Source organism: Papio anubis, chromosome 12, assembly GCF_008728515.1.
Source record: "Papio anubis isolate 15944 chromosome 12, Panubis1.0, whole genome shotgun sequence".
NCBI classification, from domain to species: domain Eukaryota; kingdom Metazoa; phylum Chordata; class Mammalia; order Primates; family Cercopithecidae; genus Papio; species Papio anubis.
Window position 1 is genome coordinate 77,354,255 of NC_044987.1, and position 25,101 is coordinate 77,379,355.

At 40.5% G+C, this 25,101-nt stretch overlaps 1 protein-coding gene across 1 annotated transcript in view; it reads right to left on the reverse strand.

Moving 5' to 3' along the window:
* Positions 1–4,217: 4,217 nt before the first annotated feature.
* The window catches only part of SAAL1 (serum amyloid A like 1), a 48,138-nt gene continuing 27,254 nt past the window's right edge, over positions 4,218–25,101 (reverse strand). The window contains exon 12 of the mRNA XM_017948570.3: positions 4,218–4,354. Coding sequence (XP_017804059.1) covers positions 4,304–4,354 — 51 coding nt within the window. The 3' untranslated portion in view covers positions 4,218–4,303. The remainder of the gene's footprint in view (positions 4,355–25,101) is intronic.

The following is a 25,101-nucleotide window of genomic DNA, read 5'->3' on the forward strand; positions in this document are numbered from 1 at the left end:
CCAAAAAACTATTTGAACTAATTAAATAATTCACTAATGTTGCAGGATACAAAATCAACATACAAAAATCAGTAGCGTTTCTGTATGCCAACAGTGAACAGTCTGAAAAAGAAATTAAAAAGTAATCCCACTTATAAATAAAATAAGTACCTAAGAATTAACCAAAGGAGTGAAAGATCTCTACAATGAAAACTATGAAATACTCATGAAAGAAATTAAAGAGGACACCAAAAAACAGAAAGCTATTCCAAGTTCATGGATTGGAAGAATCCTTATTGTTAAAATGTCCATACTACCCAAAGCAATCTACAGATTCAATGCAATCCCTATCAAAATACCAATGATGTTCTTTATAGAAATAGAAAAAACAACCCAAAAATTTATATGGAATCACAAAAGACCCAGAATAGCCAAAGATATCCTGAGCGAAAAGAACAAAACTGGAGGAATCACATTACCTGACTTCAAATTATGCTATAGTAACCAAAACAGCATGGTACTGGCATAAAAACAGACACATAGACCAATGGAACAGAATAGAGAACCCAGAAACAAATCCACACACCTACAGTGAACTCATTATTGACAAAGTTGCCAAGAATATACAATGTGGAAAGGACAGTCTCTCCAATAAATGGTGCTGGGAAAACTGGATATCCATCAGAAGAATGAAACTAGACCCCATCTCTCACCATACACAAAAATCAAATCAAAATGGATTAAAGACTCAAATCTAAAACCTCAAACTATGAAACTACTACAAGAAAACATTGGGGAAACTCTCCAGGACATCAGTCTACTCAAAAATTTCTTAAGTAATATCCCACAAGCACAGGCAACCAAAGGAAAAATGGTTGCAAGGGATCACATCAAGTTAAAAAGCTTCTGTACAGCAAAAGAAACAATTGATAAAAGGAAGAGACAACCCGCAGAATGGGAGAAAATATTTGCAAACTACCCATCTGACAAGGGATTGATAACCAGAATATATAAGGAGTTCAAACAACTCTATAGTAAAATATTTAATAATCCAATTAAAAATGGGCAAAATATTTGAATAGACATTTCTCCAAGGAAGACATACAAATGGCAAACAGACATATGAAAAGGTACACAACGTCCTTGGTCATCAGATAAATGAAAATCAAAACTACAATAACATGTCATCTCACCCTGGTCAGGCAATAACAAATAACAAATAGAGAGGATGTGGATAAAAGGGAACCCTTGTACACTGTTGGTGGGAATGCATAATAAATTAGTACATCCACTATGGAAAACAGTTTGGAGGTACCTCAAAAAACTGAAAATAGAGCTACCATATGATCCAGCACTCCCACTGCTGGGTATATACCCAAAAGAAAGGAAATCAATGTATTGAAGAGATATCTGCACTCTCATGTTTGCTTCAGCACTGTTCACAATAGTCAAGATTTGAAAACAACCTGTGTCCATCAACAGATGAATGGATAAAGAAAATGTGGTACTTATACACAATGGAGTACTATTCAGCCATAAAAAGTAATGAGATTCTGTCATTTGCAACAACATGGATGGAAATGGAGATCATTATATTAAGTGAAATAAGCCAGGCACAGAGACAAATATCTCATGTTCTCACTTATTTATAGGATCTAAAAGTCAGAACAACTAAACTCATGGAGACAGAGAATAGAAGGATGGTTACCTGGGAAGGATTGTGGGAGGTACAGGGAATGGGGGGATGTGGGGGATGGTTAATGGGGACCAAAAACCAGAAAAAAAGAAAAAGGCCTAGTGTTTGATAGAACAACAGGAGGACTGTAGTCAATCATAATTTAATTACACATTTAAAAATCACTAAAAGAATATAATGGGATTGTTTGTAACACAAAGAATAAATGCTTGAGGGAATGGATACCCAATTTTCCATGATGTGTTTATTACACATTGCATGCCTCTACCAAAATATCTCATGTATCCCATAAGTACATACACCTACTATATGTCCACAAAAATTAAAAATAAATTTAAAAATAAAAAGATATCTTTCCTAAAGTTGGGACCACAGGAGGGCTTAAACCACCCCTGTTGAAGAAGACAGATGGAGCCAACTCATTTAATGAGTACATCCACAAGGAGGTCAGGAGAATAGGTTGGATGCCCACCCTGAGGTGGAAAGGCCTTAGTAGTTGACACTGAAAAATCAAGGTGTCAACAGGGCTGGGTACCTTCTGGAGGCTCCAGGGGAGAATCTATCCCCTCACTTTTTCCAGCTTCTAGAGGTCACTGCATTCTTTGGTTCATTGCCCCTTTGTCCATCTTCAAAGCAAGCAATGTGGCATCTTGTAATCTAAGTCTTTGCCTCCTTTCAGTGACAAAGACCCTGTGCTTCCATTCTGCCTACCCAGATAATCCAGGATGATCCCCTGTCTCAAATCCATTCAGCACATTTGCAAAATCTCTTGTCATGTTAGATAACATATTCATGGGTTCTAGACATTAAGACATGGACAATTTGGGGATGCCATTATTTTGCCTACCACAGAGAGGCACTGAAACTGGACACTTTGGGCAGTATTCAGATGGGAAATGGTCTTTCTCCTTATGTGTGTCCTGTCATTTTGATCTGTGGAACCTATGGCAAAGGAGTTTTCTGACCTAGAGATGGGGCTTTTGAGAAACTGAAAGTACTAACTGCATGGATGGTAAAGGACACCTCGCTGCACTCCTCAGATCTTCAGCAGAACATATTTGAGAGGGGACACATTCCAATCTCTCACTTTCTCACTTGGAACCTTTGGATAGATCCTCTTCAACCTTCTTTTAGCTGTTCCTCTTTCTCTTCCCTCCAGGTATTTAGGGTTCCTCTGGCTGGGTGAGGATTTGGGCCCTTTACTCTTTCCAGTCTATACCCTCTTCCTTGTCAATTGCACCTCCTTTCCTGTACCCTTGTTATGCGAACAACTCCAAAATGTGTGTTTCAAACTCAGATCTCCCTTCTAAACTCTAGACCTTTATATCCAATAATTTATCTTGCATGCATGATACATTGGCATCTTCACATGTTCTAAAGTAAACTCAGGAAAAGAATAGGTGTTGGTGAGAACTGGGAGAAATTGGATCCTATCTCGCTGGTGGGAATGTAAAATGGCTCAGCCACTCTAGGAAACAGTGTGTTGGTTCCTCAAAAAGTTAAACACAGAATTAACATAAGACCTGGCACTACCACTCCTAGGTACGCACACAAAAGACTGAAAACAGGAACTCGAACAAATCCTTGTATGAGAATGTTCACAGCAGCACTATTCACAGCCGCCAAAACATGGAAATAATCCAAATGTCCATCAACGGATAAGTGAGGTAAACAATTTGTGGTATATACATACAATAGTATTCTTCCTTATAAAAAGAATGAAACATTGATACATGCTGCAACATGGATGGACCTGGAAAACGTTACACAACGTGAAAGAAGCCAGTAATAAAGGTTGCATGTCGTAGATCCCATTTATATGAAATATTCAGAATAGGTAAATCTGTAGAAACAGAATACAGTGCAGTGGTTGCCAAAGGCAGGGTGTGAGGAAGCGGGAGAATGAGGAGTGACTGCTTCGTGGGTAAAAGGGGCTTTACTTTGGAGTGACAGAAATGTTTTGGAACTAGATAGAGGTAGTGGTTGTGCAACATCACGAGTGTACTAAATGCCGCTAAGTTGTTCACTTTAAAATTATTAATTTTAGGTTATGTGAATTTCACCTCAATAAATAAAAGTAAATGTGATCTCCCTGCCCTCCAAGTCCTTCTTCCTTCCTGCATATGCTTCTCTCCCACTATTTTCTGTTGCTTTCAAGTAAAGATGGAAGTAGTTTTTTTTTACTACCTTTTCAATGTGAATATTAATTTTTTAAGGTTTTCTGCCTCTTCTTGGTTTTAGTATTTAATATTTTCCCAGAAAATTATTTACTATTTTAAAATTTTCATGTGGTTATGTTTAGTTTTCCCTAAAAAGATTGTTTTCTTTATTGTGCAAGAGTCCAAGAATGTGCCTGTATGATTTCTACTTAGGGGGACTTAAGAGAATGTTCTTTGTGACTTATCACATCATCCAATTTTACAGATGTTCCATTTACTTTGAAAATAATGTAACATTTCCATTTTGGGGTATGTAACAGTCAGGATAGAGCAAACACACCTGGAATGATGAATTCTCCCTTTATTATGTTAACACGATAAAGGCTTATTTTACTTTCACTCTAAGTTCAACATACATTGGGGGACTCTCCAGGGCAACTCCTCTCCATGTGGTTCTCTGTGTTGTTACTCAGAGATTCAGGCAATTTCCATCTTGTGGCTCTGCCATCTTCATCCATGGCTGTCACCAAGAAAGAAGAGAGTTTTGAGATGAAATACCAGCTTTTAAATGCTTTGGCATTTAACTCATTGGCTATCACTTCACCCTTCCCTACTACAAAAGGGTTATTAAACATAGTCTTCCCATTAGCTCAAGAAGATGAAAACCAAATATGGAGAGCCCAAATAGCCTTTACCACAGAGTAGAAAGGTCAATATATGTGTGCACTTAGAGTACAGGAATTAAGAGCATGAACTGTGGAGACAAATGCAGTCCTGCCATTCACTTGGCTGTGTGACTTCAAGCAAGTTATTTAATTTTTCCATGCTTTGATTTCTCAATGTGTAAAATTTCTGTCTCATTGCATTATTATGAGGATTAAATGGGTTCATATTTATAAAGCATTCAAAATACTGCTTGCCACACAGTAAGTGCTAGATTTGATTTTTAAAAAACAAATATATAAAATCAACATTGTATAATGTTATTATTCATATCCTCTATGTTCTTTCTATTATTTTTCTTTTACTTACTTTCCCATTTCTGAGAGATGAGTTTAACTTTCCTACAATTTTTAAAAGAATTAATCTTGGTATGTCTAACAAAGTTTGCTTAGCATATTTAGTTGCTCTATTATTTATTTTAAAGTTTATGATGGTTACATCTTATCAATTCATCATTTATGGTTATAAAATATCCCAAGTGTCCCTTTAACGTTTTTCCCCTTGATTCTGTTCTTTGTTTTACAATTCCTGCTTTCTATTTTGTTATTACTTAGTTTTTATTTATCCCTGCCTTTATTGTGTGTTGTTTTAAGTTTGTCACTTGTAAAAACATAAAACTGATTTTGTCTCCAAACAGAATACTTACTTTTTAGTAATGTAATCTAGCCCATTCATATCATTGGTGTTTTGAGTCTTAAAATGTATTTTGATTTCTTTCTTTTTCTTTCTCAATCTGACCTTTGCTGGCTTGATCAAATTTTCTCTGGTCCTTTTTTTAAAATCTAGTGGTTTACAAATTCTGCATCTTTTGACTATTTCAAAAGTGATTATCCTTGAATGATTAACAAACATATTTAAATGTATATATTCCTATCAATACCAAGATTACTCAATATCTACAACCTCTTTCCTTAACAAGACAAGGTATTTGGAATGCTCTTATTTCTCTTTTCCCTTGCCTCCTCCACCCTAAACCTTTCAATATGTCATTTGTTCATTCAATAAATATTTACTGAGCCTCAAGTATGTGTTAAAAACATCTGGAATTTTATTTACAAATTGTTGGTACATTAACATTTAACAATTGCATCAAATGTTACATTAACATCATCAGTGATTATTTAATCTTTACTAACAATTTTCTTGATTTGTCAGTTCATTGTAGAGGCATTACTGTTTTTTTTTTTTAATTTTTAATTTTTGAGGTACATAGTAGGTGTATGTATTTATGGAGGACATGAGATATTTTGATAAGACATGCAATGTGTAACAATCACATAGTGGAAAATGGCATATCCATCCCCTCAAGCATTTATCCTTTGTGGTACAAACAATCCAATTATACTCTTATAGGTTTTGTTTGTTTTTTGAGACAGTATTGCTCTGTCGCCCAGGCTGGAGTACAATGGTGCGATCTCAGCTCACTGAAACCTCCACCTCCCGGGTTCAAGTAATTCTCCTGCCTCAGCCTCCCAAGTAGCTGGGATTACAGATGCCTACCACCATGCCCAGCTAATTTTTTTGTATTTTCAGTAGAGACAGGGCTTCACAATGTTGGCCAGGCTAGTTTCGAACTCCTGACCTCAAGTGATCGACCTGCCTCCGCTTCCCAACGTGATAGGATTACAGACATGAGCCACTGTGCCTGGCCTCTTATAGTTATTTTTAGATGTACAATTAAATTATTTTTAACCATAGTCGCTGCGCCCAGCCTCTTCTTGTTATTTTTAGATGTACAATTATTTTTGACCATCGTCATTGCGCTCGGCCTCTTATAGTTATTTTTAAATGTACAATTAAATTATTTTTGACCATAGTCACCAGACATTACTGTTTTTAATGCTTTGCATCTATTCCCTTTTCTTCTGTTGAAAAGAATCTGGTTTTCTTTTGGGGACTCCTCTCTGTCTCAGTCCATTTGCTTTGGTTGGACCTACTTCTACTCCTCCTGCCCTCTCCCTGAGTTCTAGGGCACTTGCAGGACTGCGGACTGGCTGAAGAGAGGATCAATAGCCTTTGGCCAGATTAATTGTCTCAGTAATGAGCACATAATGCAATTTGGACCAATAAGAATCAGTCCCAAGACTTCGTTTGCAATTTAGAAGACAGTTCCTCTTTCTTATATTTAACTCTGGGGGACAAAAGCCTGACGTTTGTGGAACTCATCTAGTGAAGAAGGCTTACTGAAGGTGATACCAAGGTGGTATCTAGTGAAAGATGAAGAGAAACCAGGACCTAAGGCACTGCTTAGGTACCTGGAACCATCCTACCTGAAGTTGGACTCCTTTTTTGTTAAGCCATAGGCTTTTGACCCATAAGTTACTGTTTTTTTCTATCCCGTGAATATATTTTTATTTTCTTAAAGTAAGTCCTTGAATAATCTTTTTCCAGAAAGACTTCAGGGGTATCATACTTCAAAATACTCATATGTGCAAGTGGTTCAATTCTAGAGTCTTGCTGTCTTTGTCGTTTCATAGCTCACCTTGGGAAGGGAAGTAAAACTGGTACAGCATTTTATATGACAGCAGTTCAATGTTCGTGTATTATACATGTAGAAAGGGAAGCATTTTTAGGTAAAAATGGGGGAGGGCTTTATAATCAGACGAATATGAATTCAAACTTTAACTCTTCCACTTACTACCTGTGTGAACATCAACAAATTTTTTAACTTCTCTGAACGTTTCTTCATCCAGAAAAGATACAGCTGACATTATCTCCCTTGTGAGAATTGTGTTAATAAGATAATATATGTATGTAAATTCCCTAGATCAGGTCCTAGCACACAATAAGTACTCAGTAATTGCAATTTTCCTTCCTCTTCCCTTTCTTTACAGTGCTTCAATAAATTTCAACAAAGTATAATATTGCGGAGAGGAACATTGATTTTAATACATGTTTTAACCCCTAATCCTTATACCAATATCTTACCAGGGTTTGGAAAGTAACATGAGCATTCATGCTCTGTGCAATTATTTTTTGAAAGTTATAATCCCAAGATGTTATACTTCTAAGATAGCAAAAGTCATATTGAACTGTTAGTGTTGAGTCATTTAAAAAGTAAATCAAATGTGGGTATGTGGTGTATGGAAAGCGTACAGAAGAACTTGCCTTTTTTGTGTGCAGTAAAATCAAAGCAAAGTGTAGCCTTACCACTCGTACGCACACCTTGGGAAAAATCATTCTCTGAAAAATTATTCTTAGGCTGATCTGTAGAGATTTTAATACCGTGTTAATGTACAAACTGAGAGTTTAAAATGCATGCTAATTGTCTTGTGACTGGAGACTTAGGTAAAAAGAATAGTTTTGGATATCACAATATGATTTATGTGTAGAGTTAAGAAAAGTGTCCTTTCAGGGACAAAATTAGGCCCAAAGTAAAAGTTGTGCTTACTTAACTTCAGCTATATATTGTGTGCATGCAGCAAACTGAAGGTTTTTCTGATGTCAGTCTCTAAAATTCATATAGAGATTGACATTTTACAAAGTACTTGTATTTATATTGTTTACTTTGGTTGTTAAAGCAACTGAGACTCAGATGGTTCGGTGACTTATCTAAAGTTACACGGCTTGTATATGGCATAACATGAACTAGAAACCACCTGTTCTGTCTCTCAGCCCTGTGCTGTTTTACTCATCATGCTCCCTCTTCTAAGAGGAAACGTGATTTGAACTCCAGTGAATGAGTGTGTACATGCTTAGCTTAGATTTTATCACTTACTTGAAGGAGACCCCTGTAACAAGCGACAACCATTTTCCAGAAATCACAGTTGCCGTGGGAATGCTCCCTAAGCTTACTTCTGTCTATGGCATTGTACATATTTGTTCCTTTGTTTCTCTCCTTGGCCGTAAACTCTTTCAGGGTAGGAACTGTCCCTTTCACCTCTAGGGCAGGATCCAGCACAGTGCCTATTACAGAGAAGGCTGTTAATAAGTAATTATCCAATACATGCTTGTTGAGAAGGAATATATGAATACAAAAATGAAGCTGGACATGGTGGCGGGCCCCTGTAGTCCCAGCTACTTGGAAGGATGAGGCACGAAAATCACTTAAACTCATGAGGTGGAGGTTGCAGTGAGTGGAGATCACGCCACTGCACTCCAGCCTGGGCAAAAGATTGAGACTCCGTCTCAAAAACGAAAAGAAAAAAGCAAGTCTGTGTGAGATGTGAGAGAAATGCAAGACATGATAATAAAACAAAATGCTGTCTGTGATCCTTAATCATGAAGGTCAAAGCTCCATTTATGCCTCTGCGCATGTGAAACAGAGGCTGCTTCTTTAAGACCTCAGATGTTAGAAGCCATATGGCATTCTATCCATGTTCAAATTGAAACTCATTTGATGAGGCAAAGGGATGGAGGAGAGAGGTTAGGCCAGGACATAATCTCTTGAGTCCTCAAGATCCAGATCTACTAAATCTCCCTGCAAAAAGCATAGTAATCTTCACGATGTGACATCTTCAGTGAGCTCTCATATCGGATGACACCCAAATGGCGTTACGGGAAGAGTGGCGTACAAGTCTGTTTACACACAGCATTACAAAAATTTCATTCCAAGTCCCCTTCAATTCTCAATTACACTTTTCAAAATTACAATTGGAAACGCTGGCTATCACTTGAACTTCTCTGCTTCAACACATTACCTCATGAAATGTTGGCGTGTGGCCATTTCAAACACTCTGAGCAAAATGGCCCAACAAGTATCGATCATGACAAAGCCTTTCATTTGCTGTGCATTATAGCTTGCCAAAAGTCACACAGTAAGTGGCAGAGGGGGAACAGAACCTAAGGCCTCACTTATCCTTGGAAACATTTCACCTCAATGTACCACAACATTTCAAAAAGTAGGTTAAGGAACCCAAAGGATATATTTCATTTTTCAGTTCCTTCAGGTTTTTAAGACTTCATTAACTTTGGGTTCTGAATCATATAGAAACCTTCTTTAGTGATAATTATGAAAGCATTCAATACCATCCGGGAGAGCCAAGACATTCTAAGACTAGGACTCATTATTTACATTAAGACAGTGTGAATGGTGCCCCCTGGAGTTGTACCATGCAGCATTCCTGCTCAAGTTAATAAAGCAAACTGTGCAAAAATGCCATTTATATGGAAACACAGAATGGTCTGAATCATTAGGAAGTGCCAGCTACTCAGATGTTTGGGGTGAGGAAGACTATCTTATAGCATGAGAATCAACTGTGCTTGGGGAAATGGGCCCCGTTACTTGGGCACACTTGATTTCCCCCAATGTCTGCTGACTTAATGTTTGCTTTGTGTTGTTCAAAGAGGCATTATCGCCCTGCTCATACAGTGCCACTAGCCTTTCCTCCAACAAGTTAAACAGCATTTGTTGAGGCTGCAGAAAGCAAAGCCAGTATCATTTGTCAAATTAATGACCTCTGAAGCTTTTATGAAAGGGTATGATGAGTCTACATCAGGGGAAATGAGCAAACATGATGATTAACCTCACTTCTTTGTTTCTCCAACTGAGCTTAAGGTACTGTGACCGAGCTTTCATGGAAATCAGGAAGATTCTGAGAATCCAAATGTGATCATCTGGGAGAGTTAAGAGAACAAAATACACCATGTGGAGAGGCAAGGAATGCCACTCCTGGAGTTCCAAATGGATAGAAGGAGAGAGCTTCCTCTCATCTATGGGAAAATCCCATCTACATAGCATAAATGCCCCGTACCCCACCCTGGAAGAGGCTAATCAGAGGCACCACCTCATGGGTGCCAGATGTTAGAAGACTTTACAGGCTCCATTGCGGCAGAAGGTAATCAGAAAGGCCCAAGCCCCACCTGACAGAGAGCAGCAGCATGACCTTAAACTGCCTTTATTGGTCACTTGGAGAGAGAGGGTCCATTTTCCTCAGTGGGCAACAAAGCTACTGATAATCAGATGCACACACGACGTGGATATAACCTGCTGAGGAAGTGTTTGATATACCAAAGGGGCCAGGACTCACAACAAGCCTGGCCAGGAAAAAGAAGCCTCAGAGAACCCCAGAGCAGCCTGTACTTTGTAGATGATATGAGTAAATACAATGCAGACAGCCACTTAGCAAGTTCAGAGCCACTTCCAAACGGCGCCGGGAGCCTGGCGTCAGCTCCTACACAGCGAGCTCCACTCTCTCCCCTTCAGGCTGTGTGCATATTCACTCCAGTGAGTCACAGAGGCACATTCCCAGGTGTGCACCTGGCCAAAGGCACAGAAGAGGAAGTTGCACATGTGACCATCCTCTGCCAACCGGCCCACGTGTGCAGCAGAAATCAGTATTGTTTGCCTCTGTAATAAAATAATTGAATACAGTTTGTAGTGCTTCGAATCAGCCTCGTAATTGTCACCAGGCAACTCTTCCAGGAAGGGTAGGGGATGGTGAGGTGGAGAACTCCAGGGACACAGAGAAGGACCATGGTGTGTTTCTTGCAAAGCGCTTGTGCTGGAAATGCTATGAAGGCAAAAACTTTACGCTGACCATGAAACCCAATCAATATAACACAAAATTCAGGCCGGGTACGATGGCTCACGCCTGTAATTCCAGCATTTTGGGAAGCCAAGGCGGGCAGATTGCTTTAGCTCAGGAGTTCGAGACCAGCCTGGGCAAACGTGGCAAAACCCCATCTCTATAGGAAATACAAAAAAAGACTGAGAGCGGTGGCTCATGCCTGTAATCCCAGCACTTTGGAAGGCCAAGGCAGGCAGATTACCTGAGGTCGGGAGTTCGAGACCAGCCTGGCCAACATGGTGAAACCCCGTCTCTACTAAAAAATACAAAAACTGGCCGGGTATAGTAGCGGGCACCTGTAATCCCAGCTACTTGGGAGACTGAGGCAGGAGAATCACTTGAACCTGGGAGTGGGAGGTTACAAGGAGCCAAGATCACACCATTGCACTCCAGCCTGGGCAACAAGAGTGAAGTTCTGTCTAAAAAAAAGGAAAAGAAAATACAAAAAAAAAAAAAAAAGGCCAGGTGTGGAGGTGCATGCCTGTGGTCCCGGCTACTTGGGAGGCTGAGGTGGGAGAATCACTTGAGTCTGGGGGGCAGAGGCTGCAGTGAGCTGAGATCATGCCACTGCACTTCAGCCTGGGCAATAGAGCAAGATTCTGTCTCAAAATAAAAATGCTCAATAAAACTACAGAACCTTGCACTTGCAGCAACCAAAGCTTTCACTCCACACTGGGGTTCCCTCTGAAAGCATTGCAAAAATCCCTCTTAAGGTCATGGGCCAAAACAAAGGGGAGACAAAACCACAAAGGGTGACATCTGTTGCTTGTAATGGTTTAGCTGTCACGTGGTGGTAGCCCTAAGATGGCTGCTAATCTGCATCTTCAGCCAAATTCCACTTCTGAAAAGCTCGTGCTCACTAAGCAACCAGCTGACTAGACTAAGAGCACCTCAAGGATAGGGAAGGGCAGATTCAGATTTTATGGCACCTGCAAATCATTCAAGTTGGGGGCCTTGTTCAATAAAAATAATGTAAAATTTCACATTCAAAATTGCTAGGCACCTCCCAGAGTCATGGAAGGAGAACACGTGACCAAGTGAGGGGCCATTAAACCCACGGTTCCCAAACTTTGTCATAGAGTAGAACCACTTGGGGAGCTTTAAAAAGTCCTGGTGCCCAGTTCGCACCCCATATCAATTGAATCAGAATGGCTGGGGGTAGAAACCAGGCACTGGCATTTTTAAAGACCCTGTGGTGATTCCAAACTCCATCAAAGTTTGGGAACCACTACCTTAAGGGTTAAGCCTTATTGAGGTAAGTCAGCCTCCAGCTAGTGAACATAGTTTTCATTCACTTACTTAACTAACATTTGTGGAGCAATTGCCCTATGCCATGCACTGTATCCCCCAGCATTTAGTGCTGTGCCTGACATGGAGCTGGCCATCAGCAAATGCTTGCTGAATATAAAAATGAATACGTTCAACTGTGTCTCCTGTTTCACATTGGAGACGGGTTGTAGACTGGATGTGCAATTCCAGTTTATCTTTCTCTTTAGATGTGTCAGCAGTTTAAAGGAATACTTCAGGCTTACCCCCGGATAGATATGCTTCATGGCGCCACCATACACATTGGGTGCTCCCTGTAGATTCTGGATATAAAATAAGTCAGTCAGCAAGCCTACTGAAATATAATGAAATCTCTTTTTTATCTACCATCCTGCTCTTTGTTTTCTTGAAAATGGATCTATGTGTGTGGAAGAATATTGAGTATCTCTAACTATAGGGATTCCAAAAGTCTCTAAGGATTCTTATTTTATCTACCTTATCTATCTTACCTATCATAGCTTCAGCAACTTCATCTCCTCCTACTCTTCCCCATATTGTAGGGTCTGGGTCTCAAAATTCAACTCATACTGTTACTCAGATGCAGAGAGAAAGGTAACAGCTTCATTTTGCCTGTGACAAATCTGCTATTTCTCTGGAGCCCCCATCTGTTAGTAGCAGGAAAATTAACAAACTGAACACCCAATTCAGTTTCAATCTACTCTGGTCCAATAACTTAAATAGATCCTTTAAGAATTGCCCAGTCCTTAGCGGGGCCTGATGGCAGGTGCCTGTAATCCCAGCTACTTGGGAGGCTGGGGTGGAAGAATTGCTTGAACCCAGGAGGTCAAGGCTATGGTAAGCCAAGATTACACCACTGCACTCTAGCCTGGGTAACAGAGTGAGACTCCATCTCAAAAAAAAAAAAAAAAAGGTCAGTCATTAATTAAGAAAGAAAAAAAAAAGATTCAGTGCTTAAATAGCTTCCTCTTAAGATGGAGCCCAACTTTATGAAGAGAGGTACACCTATGAGACCTCATGGCAGGTGTGGAGAGGATTATGTTCTTTCCAACTCTAGCCTCTTCGTTTCCAGCGAGCTGGTTGCTTCACTATTCTGTGAGGCTGTGTCATGAAGCTAATGTAATTTAAGGATTTTGTTTTTCTTGGCCTGGGTAAGACTCCACAGTACTCCCTGAGTGAGTAGGCCTCATCACAGTTCCCACTGGCCACAAACCTTTGAGCCTCTCACATATACATCATTCCTCTAGTCTCTGCTGTGGCACAATCGTTCCCTGCCATGCAGCTGTGTTGGCAGGTCCAGTAACTCTCAACCCAGCATTGATATTGCATGGGAACTTCAGGAATCACAGGAAAGCTAAAAATTCAGAACCTCCCTCTACAGGTGAGATATGGCCAAGTCTTGGGTTGGAATGAGAGTGGCCTGAGTGACTTCCTTGTTAAGTCCCAAAAGAGGAATGGGTGGAAGCATTTATCTGCTGTCCTTAACTTCATGGAGGGTGCGCAATGGTGGAAGGGTGCTGTTGAGCCTGCATATAAACTGCAGGGAGATATTCTCTCACTAAATATATACATCTCTTATAGTTGTGTAATCCTCAAGAGACCCCCACATCTCCGACTAGCATGTAAGTTGGAAGAGTGAAAGTACATAGCTTCAGGAGAAGTGAGATGGACCTTGAACTTTCAGAAACTGATGGAATGAACAGTCACTAACTAGCCCCCTTGTCTTCCTCCTATCTTGAATTGTCACCTCCTTAGTCCCACTGACTGAGCACAGTGCTTAACACACGATAAGGTCAAATCTCAGTACACTTCGGAATGAATGAATGAACGAGAAGTGTTGATCTGCAATTCGGTTTCTCTCTTACTGGTTCAGTAGACTTCAGCAAAGCACTTGGTGATCACATACTGGAAGTTCATCTTCGACTGAAGACATGACACTCTCAATAGGACCTATGTTCATTAATATACCGTTTCTCCAGGGAGGGCTGCACCATCTGCCCACTGAAACTCTCCAAGGTCCAGCAGCAACCTTACTGGAGTGCAGTTGGAGAGAACTGGTCAAGAGTGATGATAGGGGCTTTACAAAGAAAAAATTGAGCTCAAATTTTAGAGCCAGAAAAAAAAAAAAAGGATTTTAACCAAAGATAAGTATTCCCAAACTCCACGATGTGGCAAATAAGCTCATGAAAGCTCCTCTGTATTAGACGTAGACACAGATAAAAATCACTAGACCAATCCAATTCTTCTGCTAACAATCACATCAACTACCAAACTCCTCTTCTGCTCCTTCTACACTCGTTTCCAGAACCGATGTCCACTCCCCGGGACAACCTGCCACATGTACACTGGCTCCACTGCCCAGTGTTTCTGTTGTTTGGAATTATTTAGGCACAGCTGTAACCCTTTTCCCGTAACTACCTCCTCCCCACCATTCAATTGCTTCCTTCTGGTTCTTTTTATCTACAATTTCAAAAGAAACATTTTGGCTCCCATTGGCAACAAATCTTTGAATCTCTTTCTCATCATTTCTCTAGATGAGAGGCTTAGAGGGAAAATAAGACAGGAAGAATTTTTTTTTCTTTTTCAATTAACTTCAATTTCTTTCAAGTCTGAGTAAACTCTGGGCCCAGAACAACCAGGATGATATAATTATGGAAACTATTAATCTCTCCATCAAAGGAGAGCCAGCTCATGGTCACGGAGCAATTGGCACGATCCTGTAAAGGGTTTCTGCAGCATGATGCTCCTGGTTTCCCTTGGAGTCACAAACGCTCAGGGTACACCTTTTAGGAAGTAGGCAAGTTCCTAAGAAAATGAAATAATCCATGAGTACTTCATGAGTTGTTCTGGGAAATTGGGCATTTTTCCTTAATTGCTCTAAAGAAATAGCCGACCCACATTAACGTATGTTCAAATAGAATGAAAGAGAAAAATCTAACATTTTCAGATCACTCAAGGCTCATCCAAAATTGTGAAATTTGCATCTTTAAAGACCAGTCAGATATCACTTGATGTGAGCAACAAAGGAGTGCATCTGGGACAAGAAGTCTCCAAATTGCTTTGAATATTGAACACCACAATCATGGAAATGGCAACAATCTCTAGAGGTCACTTAGGATACACAGAACAGTCATCTGGTTTGTTCAAACCTCAAATAAATATAAAAATAAATTAGAGAATTTAATTTAGAGATTTTGTTCCAGGGCATCAACAAACTTTTTTCTTCCAATGACAACAGAGTACAGACTTCTCTGTGATGGGGGGCAGGGGGCAGCGTTAAAGGATTTAGGAGTTTCCTCCAGAAATTCCTGCCAATTGGCTTATTCCTGGGTACAGGTAGGAAAAGTCCAACACCAGTAGCATTTTGCAGAAAGCACATTCTGCTACAAATGCCATCAGCCTTCCCAAATACAGTCCCCAAAACAGAATGAATTTGCAGAGATGCCAAATTCCTCAAACGGTTTAGGTTCAACAGGCACCACTCAAAACAAAACTACATGATCCTATGTTGAGTGACATAATAAAGCCATAATATATGCATTTGCTTGAATTGTGGGCTGTTATTAATATATATAATCCCTACCCACCAACTGCTTTCAACGTATATTGCTTCCTGGAAGCAAGCCCATACTCCAGGAAGTCAAACTCCTCCAAGGGAACAGGAAGCCTCTTTGTTCCTTCTTCCCACTATCCTGTTGTTGGAGCCTACACGCACATTGAGCCTGAGCAGGAAGGTGTCACTTCTGTGAAAAGAACTTTAATTTCTCTTGTAATCATATAAAGCCTGAATGGTAAGGGGGAAAACCCATAAAGGTCATTATAAACAGATCCCGTGATGTCAAAAGAAAAACAGCTGGAGAGAGGGAGTTTAATAAGCAGCCTTCTTTTATTACAACAGGCTTGACGTCACTGATTATTTATTATTTCCAACACTAAAACATAAAGCCATGTGCTACACTGTGGACCACGATGAAAAGGATATGTGGACTTTTCTGAGTATTTTAATATCCTCTTATTGACAGTAGATAGAAGATCTGAACAAGGACTGGGAACAGGAAATGATTTTAGTGATTTCATTACAGTAATAGAGAAAAGCATTACCAATGGCAGCGTTTGGCAGATGGTCTGGTAAGTCCTCAACCTCTAAACAGCCTGCAGGTCAGCAAGCTCAATATTGATACAAGGTCAGTATGTAATTATGAGGTGTTGTAGAAAGCAGAATAGTTTTTATAAATACGGGCTGTAGCCTTGGCAGTGGAACACAGGAAGTTGGTGTTTAAAAGTTAATTTAGGACGGGTGCAGTGGCTCACTGCGGCCTGTAGTCCCAGCACTTTGGGAGGCCAAGGTGGGTGGATTACTTTAGGTCAGGAGTTCGAGACAAGCATGGCCAACATGGTGAAACCCCATCTCTACTAAAACTACAAAAATTAGCTGGGCGTGGTGGTGGGCACCTGTAGTCCCAGCTACTCGGGAGGCTGAGGCAGGAGAATCACTTGAACCTGGGAGGCGGAGGTTGCAGTCAGTCGAGATCACACCACTGCACTCCAGCCTGGGTGACAGAGCGAGATTCTCTCAAAAAAAAAAAAAAAAAAAAAAAAAAAAAAAGTTCATTTAAAACCATTTCACAAGGAAAGGTATTTAGAGGCAGCCCAAAGTATACAGTAAGACCACAGCTAAAGAGTTCTTGATGTTCCATTACAAATCAGATTTGCAATGAAATATCAAGCATGGTGCATCTTTATTTAGATTAGCTCTAGTGAAAAAGAAATGTGGTTGTAGAATTTTCAGAGTTTTGAGACTTTTCAGATCTCATTCAAGAAAACCTAAGATGTTATCAGCCAATTCATTTTAACCAACATCAAACATCATTTTGGTGAAGTCCCCTTAGAAACAGATTTCCTTGGAACAAAACATTAGTGTTTGGAAGCTCCGTAATATGTGAGATTTGTACAGGCCTTTACAATTTCCAGTGTTAATTTAATCTCATTAACACTCTTCAAGTAATCCTGCAGGGTAGGCAATTTAACATCATCTCTACTCTATAGATGAGGATGCTCAGAAAAGCTAGCTGACTTGGTCAAGGTCATACTACTGACCCTTGATCAATGGTTTTCTTTTCATTTTCACCACTAATGTGTGTTCTATTTCTGTTTGATATCATCTATTTCTGTTCAATAGTCTATGTATTGTAACATAATCAAAATCGTATTTCATATCCAATGCGTTGTTTCCTTTTTTTAAAAAAACATGCTTCCCATTATGCCATACCTGCTTGGTCAAGCATGGGTGTGAAATGTAAGTTCCTCCTATATCCTTATAGCAGACCTTTCTGTAGAAGGCTATGATTTTGAGTGTCCAGTGCCAGTTCATCATACGGAGCTATTTTTCCTGAGCCTTAGGTGGGGCAGTCATGTGCAGAGGTGAGAGCAGTGGATCTGGAGTTCAGCTTCAAATGTACTATTTCCTTGTGAACTGTCACTTATAAGCTGTAAATCTCTCCCAATTTAGTCTGGTGTCTCCCTGTACAACCCCTGTCTCTTTTGTTGACATTGTTAGTCCTTTAAATGTTTGTATTCCTTGGAGCTTTGTCCTAAGTCCTCAACCTGTATCTCTAGCCCACTCTTTCACAGAGTTCCAAGTCTGTATGGAAATGGGACATCTCCATGTGGATGTCCAACAGGTATTCAAAATTGAACACATCTTTTACCCACCTTTACCTGCAACTCTTCCTCGGTTACTTCCCTATCACAATGAATGAAGCCATCATCTATTCAGTCACCTAAGCCAGAATTCTGGATTTAACTTCTCACTCTCCTTTGCTTCCAATCGATGCCCAAATCCAGTTGCGTCTACTGCTAAACCTCTCTGTATCAAGCCCCTCCTCCTTCAGAAGGCTTTCAGCAATCATGACACTTTAAGGGCTTCTCACTGCCTTCAAGGTCACACTCGGCATAGTGATGTGCCACTGAGGACCAGAGAATTTCCCTTTTCCACTATATTTTACAAAAAAATCCTCTCAGCCCCATGAGACTTGTGGTTTAGATCTCAAGGGCACACAAGAAATCAATCAGTTGGCTCTTCAGAACCTTGTATCATGGATGGCTTATGTCTCATCCAGAATTGAGGAACTGTCACTACCCTTTACCCTACCCTTCTGTAACCCTGCAGACACTTCATTTTCTCTGTCACTTATTACATTCCCGGTGCCATTTTTTTTTAAAGATGGGAATGCAAATGATCATGTCCCAAGTAGAATTTATTTACTTATTTATTTATTTATTTATTTTATTGTTTTTGAGACAGAGTCTTGCTTTGTTGCCCAGGCTGGAGTGCAGTGGCATGATGTCCGCTCACTGCAAGCTCCACCCCCCAGGTTCACACCATTCTCCTGCCTCAGCCTTCTGAGTAGCTGGGACTACAGGTGCCCGCCACCAGGCTCGGCTAAATTTTTTTGTATTTTTAGTAGAGACGGGGTTTCACCGTGTTCGCCAGGATGGTCTCGATCTTCTGACCTCAAGATCCACCCGCCTCGGCCTCCCAAAGTGCTGGGATTACAGGCGTGAGCCACCGTGGCCCAGCCCCAAGTAGAATTTATTATAAGTTAAATTTACTGTAGGGATTTGGGCATATCTGACAGACAACCTAAAGCAGCAATTACTGCTGGAACCCATGAGACTGTGACATGAAGCTGTAAAGTGGCTGAGCAATTAAGGCAGCTTTTCTTTCATGCTGTTTCAGTGAGAGGTTACTTCAATAATGATGTGTAACAAACTACCCCAAGATTCAATGATTCAAAACAATAAGCATTTAATACTGATCACAGATCTGTAGGTTGGCTGCAACTCAGCTAGGTTAGGCTGAATTCCAGGCTGCAGATTAAAAAAAAATTTTTTTTTTAAAGGATGGGGTCTTGCTCTGTCACCTATCCTGAAGTGCAACGACACGACTACAGCTCACTGCAGCCTCAAACACCTGGGCTTCAAGCAATCCTCCTGCCTCAGCTTCCCAAGTAGCCGGAATTAACAAGTGCAAGCCACCACACCCAGCGCCGGCTGCAGACTGGGTTTAGGTTTGCTCCATGTTTCTCATCCTCCATGATCAATGACTGCCCAGGGCATGCTCTTCTCACGGTAAATGACAGGAGCACAAGCAAACGGCTGGAAGTACTCTGCTTACATCAGCTCCATTAACATTCTGTTGGCCAAAGCAAGTTACGTGGTCAAGCTCAAAGTCAAGGGACAGGGAAGTACACTCCATTCACGGAGAAGCCATGGCAAAGGGCACGATACACAGAGGTGAAGAATGGAGAACAATGATCCAGTCTGCTACAGGATGCATGACTTCTATGTAGACCAGCTTCTTCGTCTGTTCCTCTTACACATGACTCTGGAATTCCAGGCCCATTAGGGCAAGATTTTTGTATGCTTTGTCCACTATACTTCTATTACACATATTTTGTCTGTTTTGTTTACTGCTGTCTTCCTAGTACTTAGAATAGCTGGTACACAGTGGATGATAAATATGACTAGCTGCCCCCCTGCCCACCTCCCCCAAATAGTGCCCTCAGCCTTGTAAGTTACATGATCTAGAGAACAGTTTCCTTGAGCCAACCTGAGTTGTCCAGCTTGGGTTAGGAGTAATTCCCTTATTAAACTATATGCTGTAACCAGGGAGAGAATGTGGGCAGTCCAACGGCAATTTTGAAGAAAGGAACATGGATACACAGATAGCCTAGCTGTCTCTTCCACATGATATATCAAGACCTTCATGCTCCAGTCCATGCCTCCCCACAGTATGCAAGTACAGTATAGTGGGTAAAAGAATATTCATTAGGCTAGGCAGGTCCAGATCCAAGCCCTGGATCAGCTACTTACTACCTAAGTAACTTTCAGCAAGTTATTTTACCACTCTGAATCTTCATTTCTCCATCTATAAAATGGTGACAATTACCTTATGGGATTATTGCAAAATTAAATAATATACCCGAAGACCTTTATAGAGTGTCTGACACATAGTAAATACTCAATAAATGGCGGTCATCTCTAACAGGAAATGAAGTCTGGTGTCTACATCCTTCTGTGTCCTTAGGTACATTTTTTATCACACTCATTTGAATTTCAACTTTAGCTGATTGTGTGGGGTCACACACTTAGCCCAAAGTAGCCAAACCACACGACTCATAACTGCTTGATACAAAAAGACTAGTAACTAGGCAAGAATTTCTCTCTCACAAATTTAAAGAAATACCAAGAGAATAAAGTGATTAAGCTGGCAGAACACAACTCCCTAAAAAGGAGAGGTTGGTGTGGTCTTGAGGGTCCACATACAAGCTGAAGTCCTAAGAAAGAAGAAACGGAAATAAGGAAGCCAGGTGAGACAGGGACTCAGAGCAGACCCTGATGCCACCTCTTTGGGGGCAGATCCTCTCCCCTCCAGGTCTGGTTTCAGTGTGGCGTGGTCCTCTCCCAGAACTGTGATCCTTGCCGGAGCCCTGAGGCATGAACAATTAGGATAAAATGAGAATGCCCTACTCCATGATGCTACTACACTGTAGAATCTTGCAAATGTCCAGGGAAAACACAGCTGTTAAGAAAGAGCAATCACGTGGGCACAATCATCATGATAGAAGGAGTAGCCTGATATCACAAAATCCTTGGCTGTGAAATGTGAACTCATGGAGGTTTTCCGGCTTTTATATTACAGATGTTCCTTGGGTTGTGTAAAATTGGATTTAAGCAAATGTGACTTCATGCAAATTATCTAAGATACATCATAAAAGCTTAGTGATGCAGAGATTTTACATTCTATATAGAAATACAAAGCAGTCAGGTTGATGAACAAATAATACGAGAGGTGAATGGAGGCTAGCAGCACCACCACAAGGTGCCCTCCTACTTCTAGTCTCACCTGTTTTTTTTTTGGTTGCTGGACTGGCCCACAAGACTCAAGACTACATTGGCCCAGGCTCTTGTAGGTTTGACTAGCCCAATGACATAAAAGGAATAAGCATCATTCATAATCAACTTAAAGCTTAAGTTGTGTATGATTTATTTGCTTTTATAAACCTTTAACAGGGAGGCCAGATGTGGTGGCCTGCAATCCCAGCGCTTTGGGAGGCTGAGGCAGGATTGTTTGCGGCCAGGAGTTCAAGACAAGCCTGAGAAACATAGTGAGAACCCATCTCTACAAAATAAATAAATAGGCCAGGTGCGGTGGCTCACGCCTCTAATCCCAGCCCGTAAGGAGGCCGAGGCGGGCGGATCACCTGAGGCCAAGAGTTTTCAGACCAGCCTGGCCAACATGGTAAAACCCCATCTCTACTAAAAATATAAAAATTAGCTGGGCAGGGCGCGGTGGCTCACACTTGTAATCCTAGCACTTTGGGAGGCAGAGGTGGGCGGATCACGAGGTCAGGAGTTTGAGACCAGTTTGACCAACATGGTGAAACCACGTTTCTACTAAAAATACCAAACTTAGCCGGCGTGTTGGCATGAGCTTGTAATCCCAGCTACTTAGGAAGCTGAGGTAGAAGAATCGCTTGAACCCAGGAGGTGGAGGTTGCAGTGAGCCGAGATTGCGCCTCTGCACTCCAGCTTAGGTGACAGAGTGAGACTCCGTCTCAAAAAACAAAAACAAAAACAAAAAAACACAAAATTAGCCAGGTGTGGTGGTGCATGCCTGGAATCCCAGCTACTCAGGAGGCTGAGGCAGGAGAATCGCTTGAACCCAGGAGGTGGAGGTTGCAGTGAGCCGAGATGGCACCACTGCACTCCAGCCTAGGTGACAGAGCGAGACTCCATCTCAAAAAAAAAAAAAAAGAAAAAAGAAAAGAAAAAGAAAACCCACAAAATCAGCCAGGTGTAGTGGTGCGTGCCTATAATCCCAGCTACTCAGGAGGCTGAGGCAGGAGAATCGCTTGAACCTGGGAGGAGGAGGTTGCAGTGAGCCAAGATCGCACCACTGCAGTCCAGCCTGGGCAACAGAGTGAGACTCTGTCTCAAAATAAAATAAAATAAAATAAAATAAAAATGAACAAATAAATAAACAAAAATTAGCTGCACATGGTGGCATGCACCCATAGTCCCAGCTATTTAGGAGGATGACATGGAAGGATGGCTTTAGCCCAGGAGTTTGAGGCTGCAGTAACCTATGAGTGTGCCACTGAACTCTGGCCTGGGAAACAGAGCAAGACCCTGTCTCTGAAAAAAAAAAAACCAAAAAACAAAAAACAGTATAATGGAACCCCATGTAATTGTCACCCAGTTTCAGCAACTTCAATTCACAGCCAGTCTTGTTTCATCTACTCCATCAACTTACTTCTTTCCCTTTGCCCCAGACTAATTTGAAGCAAATCTAAGACATCATACTATTTCACTATAAATACATAACTTTTAATAATCGTTCTTGGATTGGATCTCAAACCAGCAACAAAATGAAAAAACAATATTCTATTCAGGATGCTGAGGCAGGAGGATCGCTTCAGCTCAGGAGTTTGAGACCAGTCTTAGCAAGAATATAGTGAGACTCATATGTCCAAAAAAAAAAAAAGGAAAGAAAAATATGGTATGGTCAAGAGGGCCATTTGCCTGTTTTCCCTTTCTTAAAACTTCTGACAGGAGCATGGAGGAAACTGAAGTTGCAAAGTGGTAAAAGAGAACACATGCTCAAGCAGAATAAATAATTCAGTCCTAAATTAATACGGACCTATTTCTTCTTTTTAAAAAAGGCTATTGATTAGGTCATAAAGAATATTAGTTTAAAAAGAGTATTAGTTGCAGAAACAGAATACTAGAGTTATAGATCAGCTTCACAGCTAGCTCAGACACAGCATCACTATTGCCCAGTCCTGAAGAACAGATAATGGCATCCAATATTTCATATACTTAAGATTTTCTGAACCCCTAACAGAGGTTGTTTTTTAATGTTTATAGTCGGTTTCTGCACGTGCTTCACCAAAAAAAAAGTACATCAGGCTGAGAGGTGGCTCTTAAACTTTTTCCCACTTACATACTAAAATTATTCAGTAACTAATGCAAAGCAAGGCAATAGGAAATATTAAAGATAGAGTGGGAAAATTCTTTTGATCTGGAAAAATGAACCTACCAAGAAAACAACAGTTTAGCTATATCCCATTTGCTGTAGGGGATAAAATATCTTAAAAACAAAAAACAAAAAACAAAAAACAGTGAAAGGAAACCATGTCTTCTTTCTTAGTGGTTTAGGTACTTGAAATATCAAACTCAATATAACAAATGCTAACTCAAGCTCATTTTGCATTTTTCCTCTTCCCTGCCAAAGAGTATAGGGAAAAAAATAAGTTTCCATTTCATATTTGTATATAATTTCATTTGTGTATAAAATTCCATATTTATGGTTCTGGAGAAAGCACCATTTCAAAATATCACTGCAACTGATTCAAGCACTAAATCTTGTGAGTGAATACTTCAGAACATGTAGCATTAAAAATGCTTTAACACTGGTCACTTAAAAGTATAATTTATAGACAGAGGATGTTTTCAAACATACCAAAGTACTATGAAAATATGTACCAAAACTCAAAATGTTAACAATAAATAAGTAACAAAGTAAACAGCGTAGGTCCAAGGCAGAAATGTGAGCAGAAAATAAATTGGACACTCCTAGCCTTCCCACTACTATCCTCTTTCTCCTTCTTCCTCTGTAATTTACCATTTTTGTGGAACACTCCTTCAGGTACATAAGGTCCTTGTGATTCCCCTTTTAAACCATGCTCGCAGAAGGCTGGGCGCGGTGGCTCACGCCTGTAATCCCAGCACTTTGTGAGGCCGAGGCAGGTGGATTACGAGGTCAGGAGATGAAGACCATCCTGGATAACATGGTGAAACCCCGTCTCTACTAAAAATACAAAAAAAATTAGCTGGGTGAGGTGGCGGGTGCCTGTAGTCCCAGCTACTCGGGAGGCTGAGGCAGGAGAATGGCGTGAACCTGGGAGGCGGAGCTTGCAGTGAGCCGAGATCACGCGACTGCACTCCAGCCTGGGCGACAGAGCGAGACTCCATCTCAAAAAAAAAAAGAAAAATTAAAACAAACGAACAAACAAAACATGCTCTCAGGAAAAAAATGTGAAATTCATATGCACTGAGGTAAACATAACTAATAACCTCAAGTATTACTCTTAATCGGTATTTGCATCTTAAGCTTAAACTTAAAAAAAAAAAAACCGAGTGGAATTTTCATGTCAGCTAGCAGGTAGGAGTGATTTCATCAGTGTCTTTCAAATCTCATGTTGAACATAGTCAATTCAGCCTACCAATAAGGTCAGCACTGAGGACATGCAAATATGCATATACAGTGTAATATACATAAACCTACCAATGAGGTTTCACCTGCTAAGATTTACTTTTATGTTCCAGTTCTTTTCAGCAGTGACACTTCCAACCATAAACCTACCTCCAAACTGGAAATTGTATTATCTCTTACCAATAAGATTATTCTATGTTTTATCACCAAAAACCTCTCAAGGAAAGAAAACAAAGTATGAGGCAAGACCAATGCTTTAAAGCCAAAAAACTGATAAAAATTGGGAAGAGGCTATACAACAAGTGAGGTTTAGAAAGCTGGCTTTGTTATTCATAACAGATATTTTCTTAAAATCTATTAAAAAGCACCTCCTCACCCAGCCAAACACATGTAGACTTGGTAGGAAAAAGCCCCTTCTCTCCCTTTTCCTTCCTGAATGTGGATAAAGGCCCAGAGATGGCACAGCCCCCT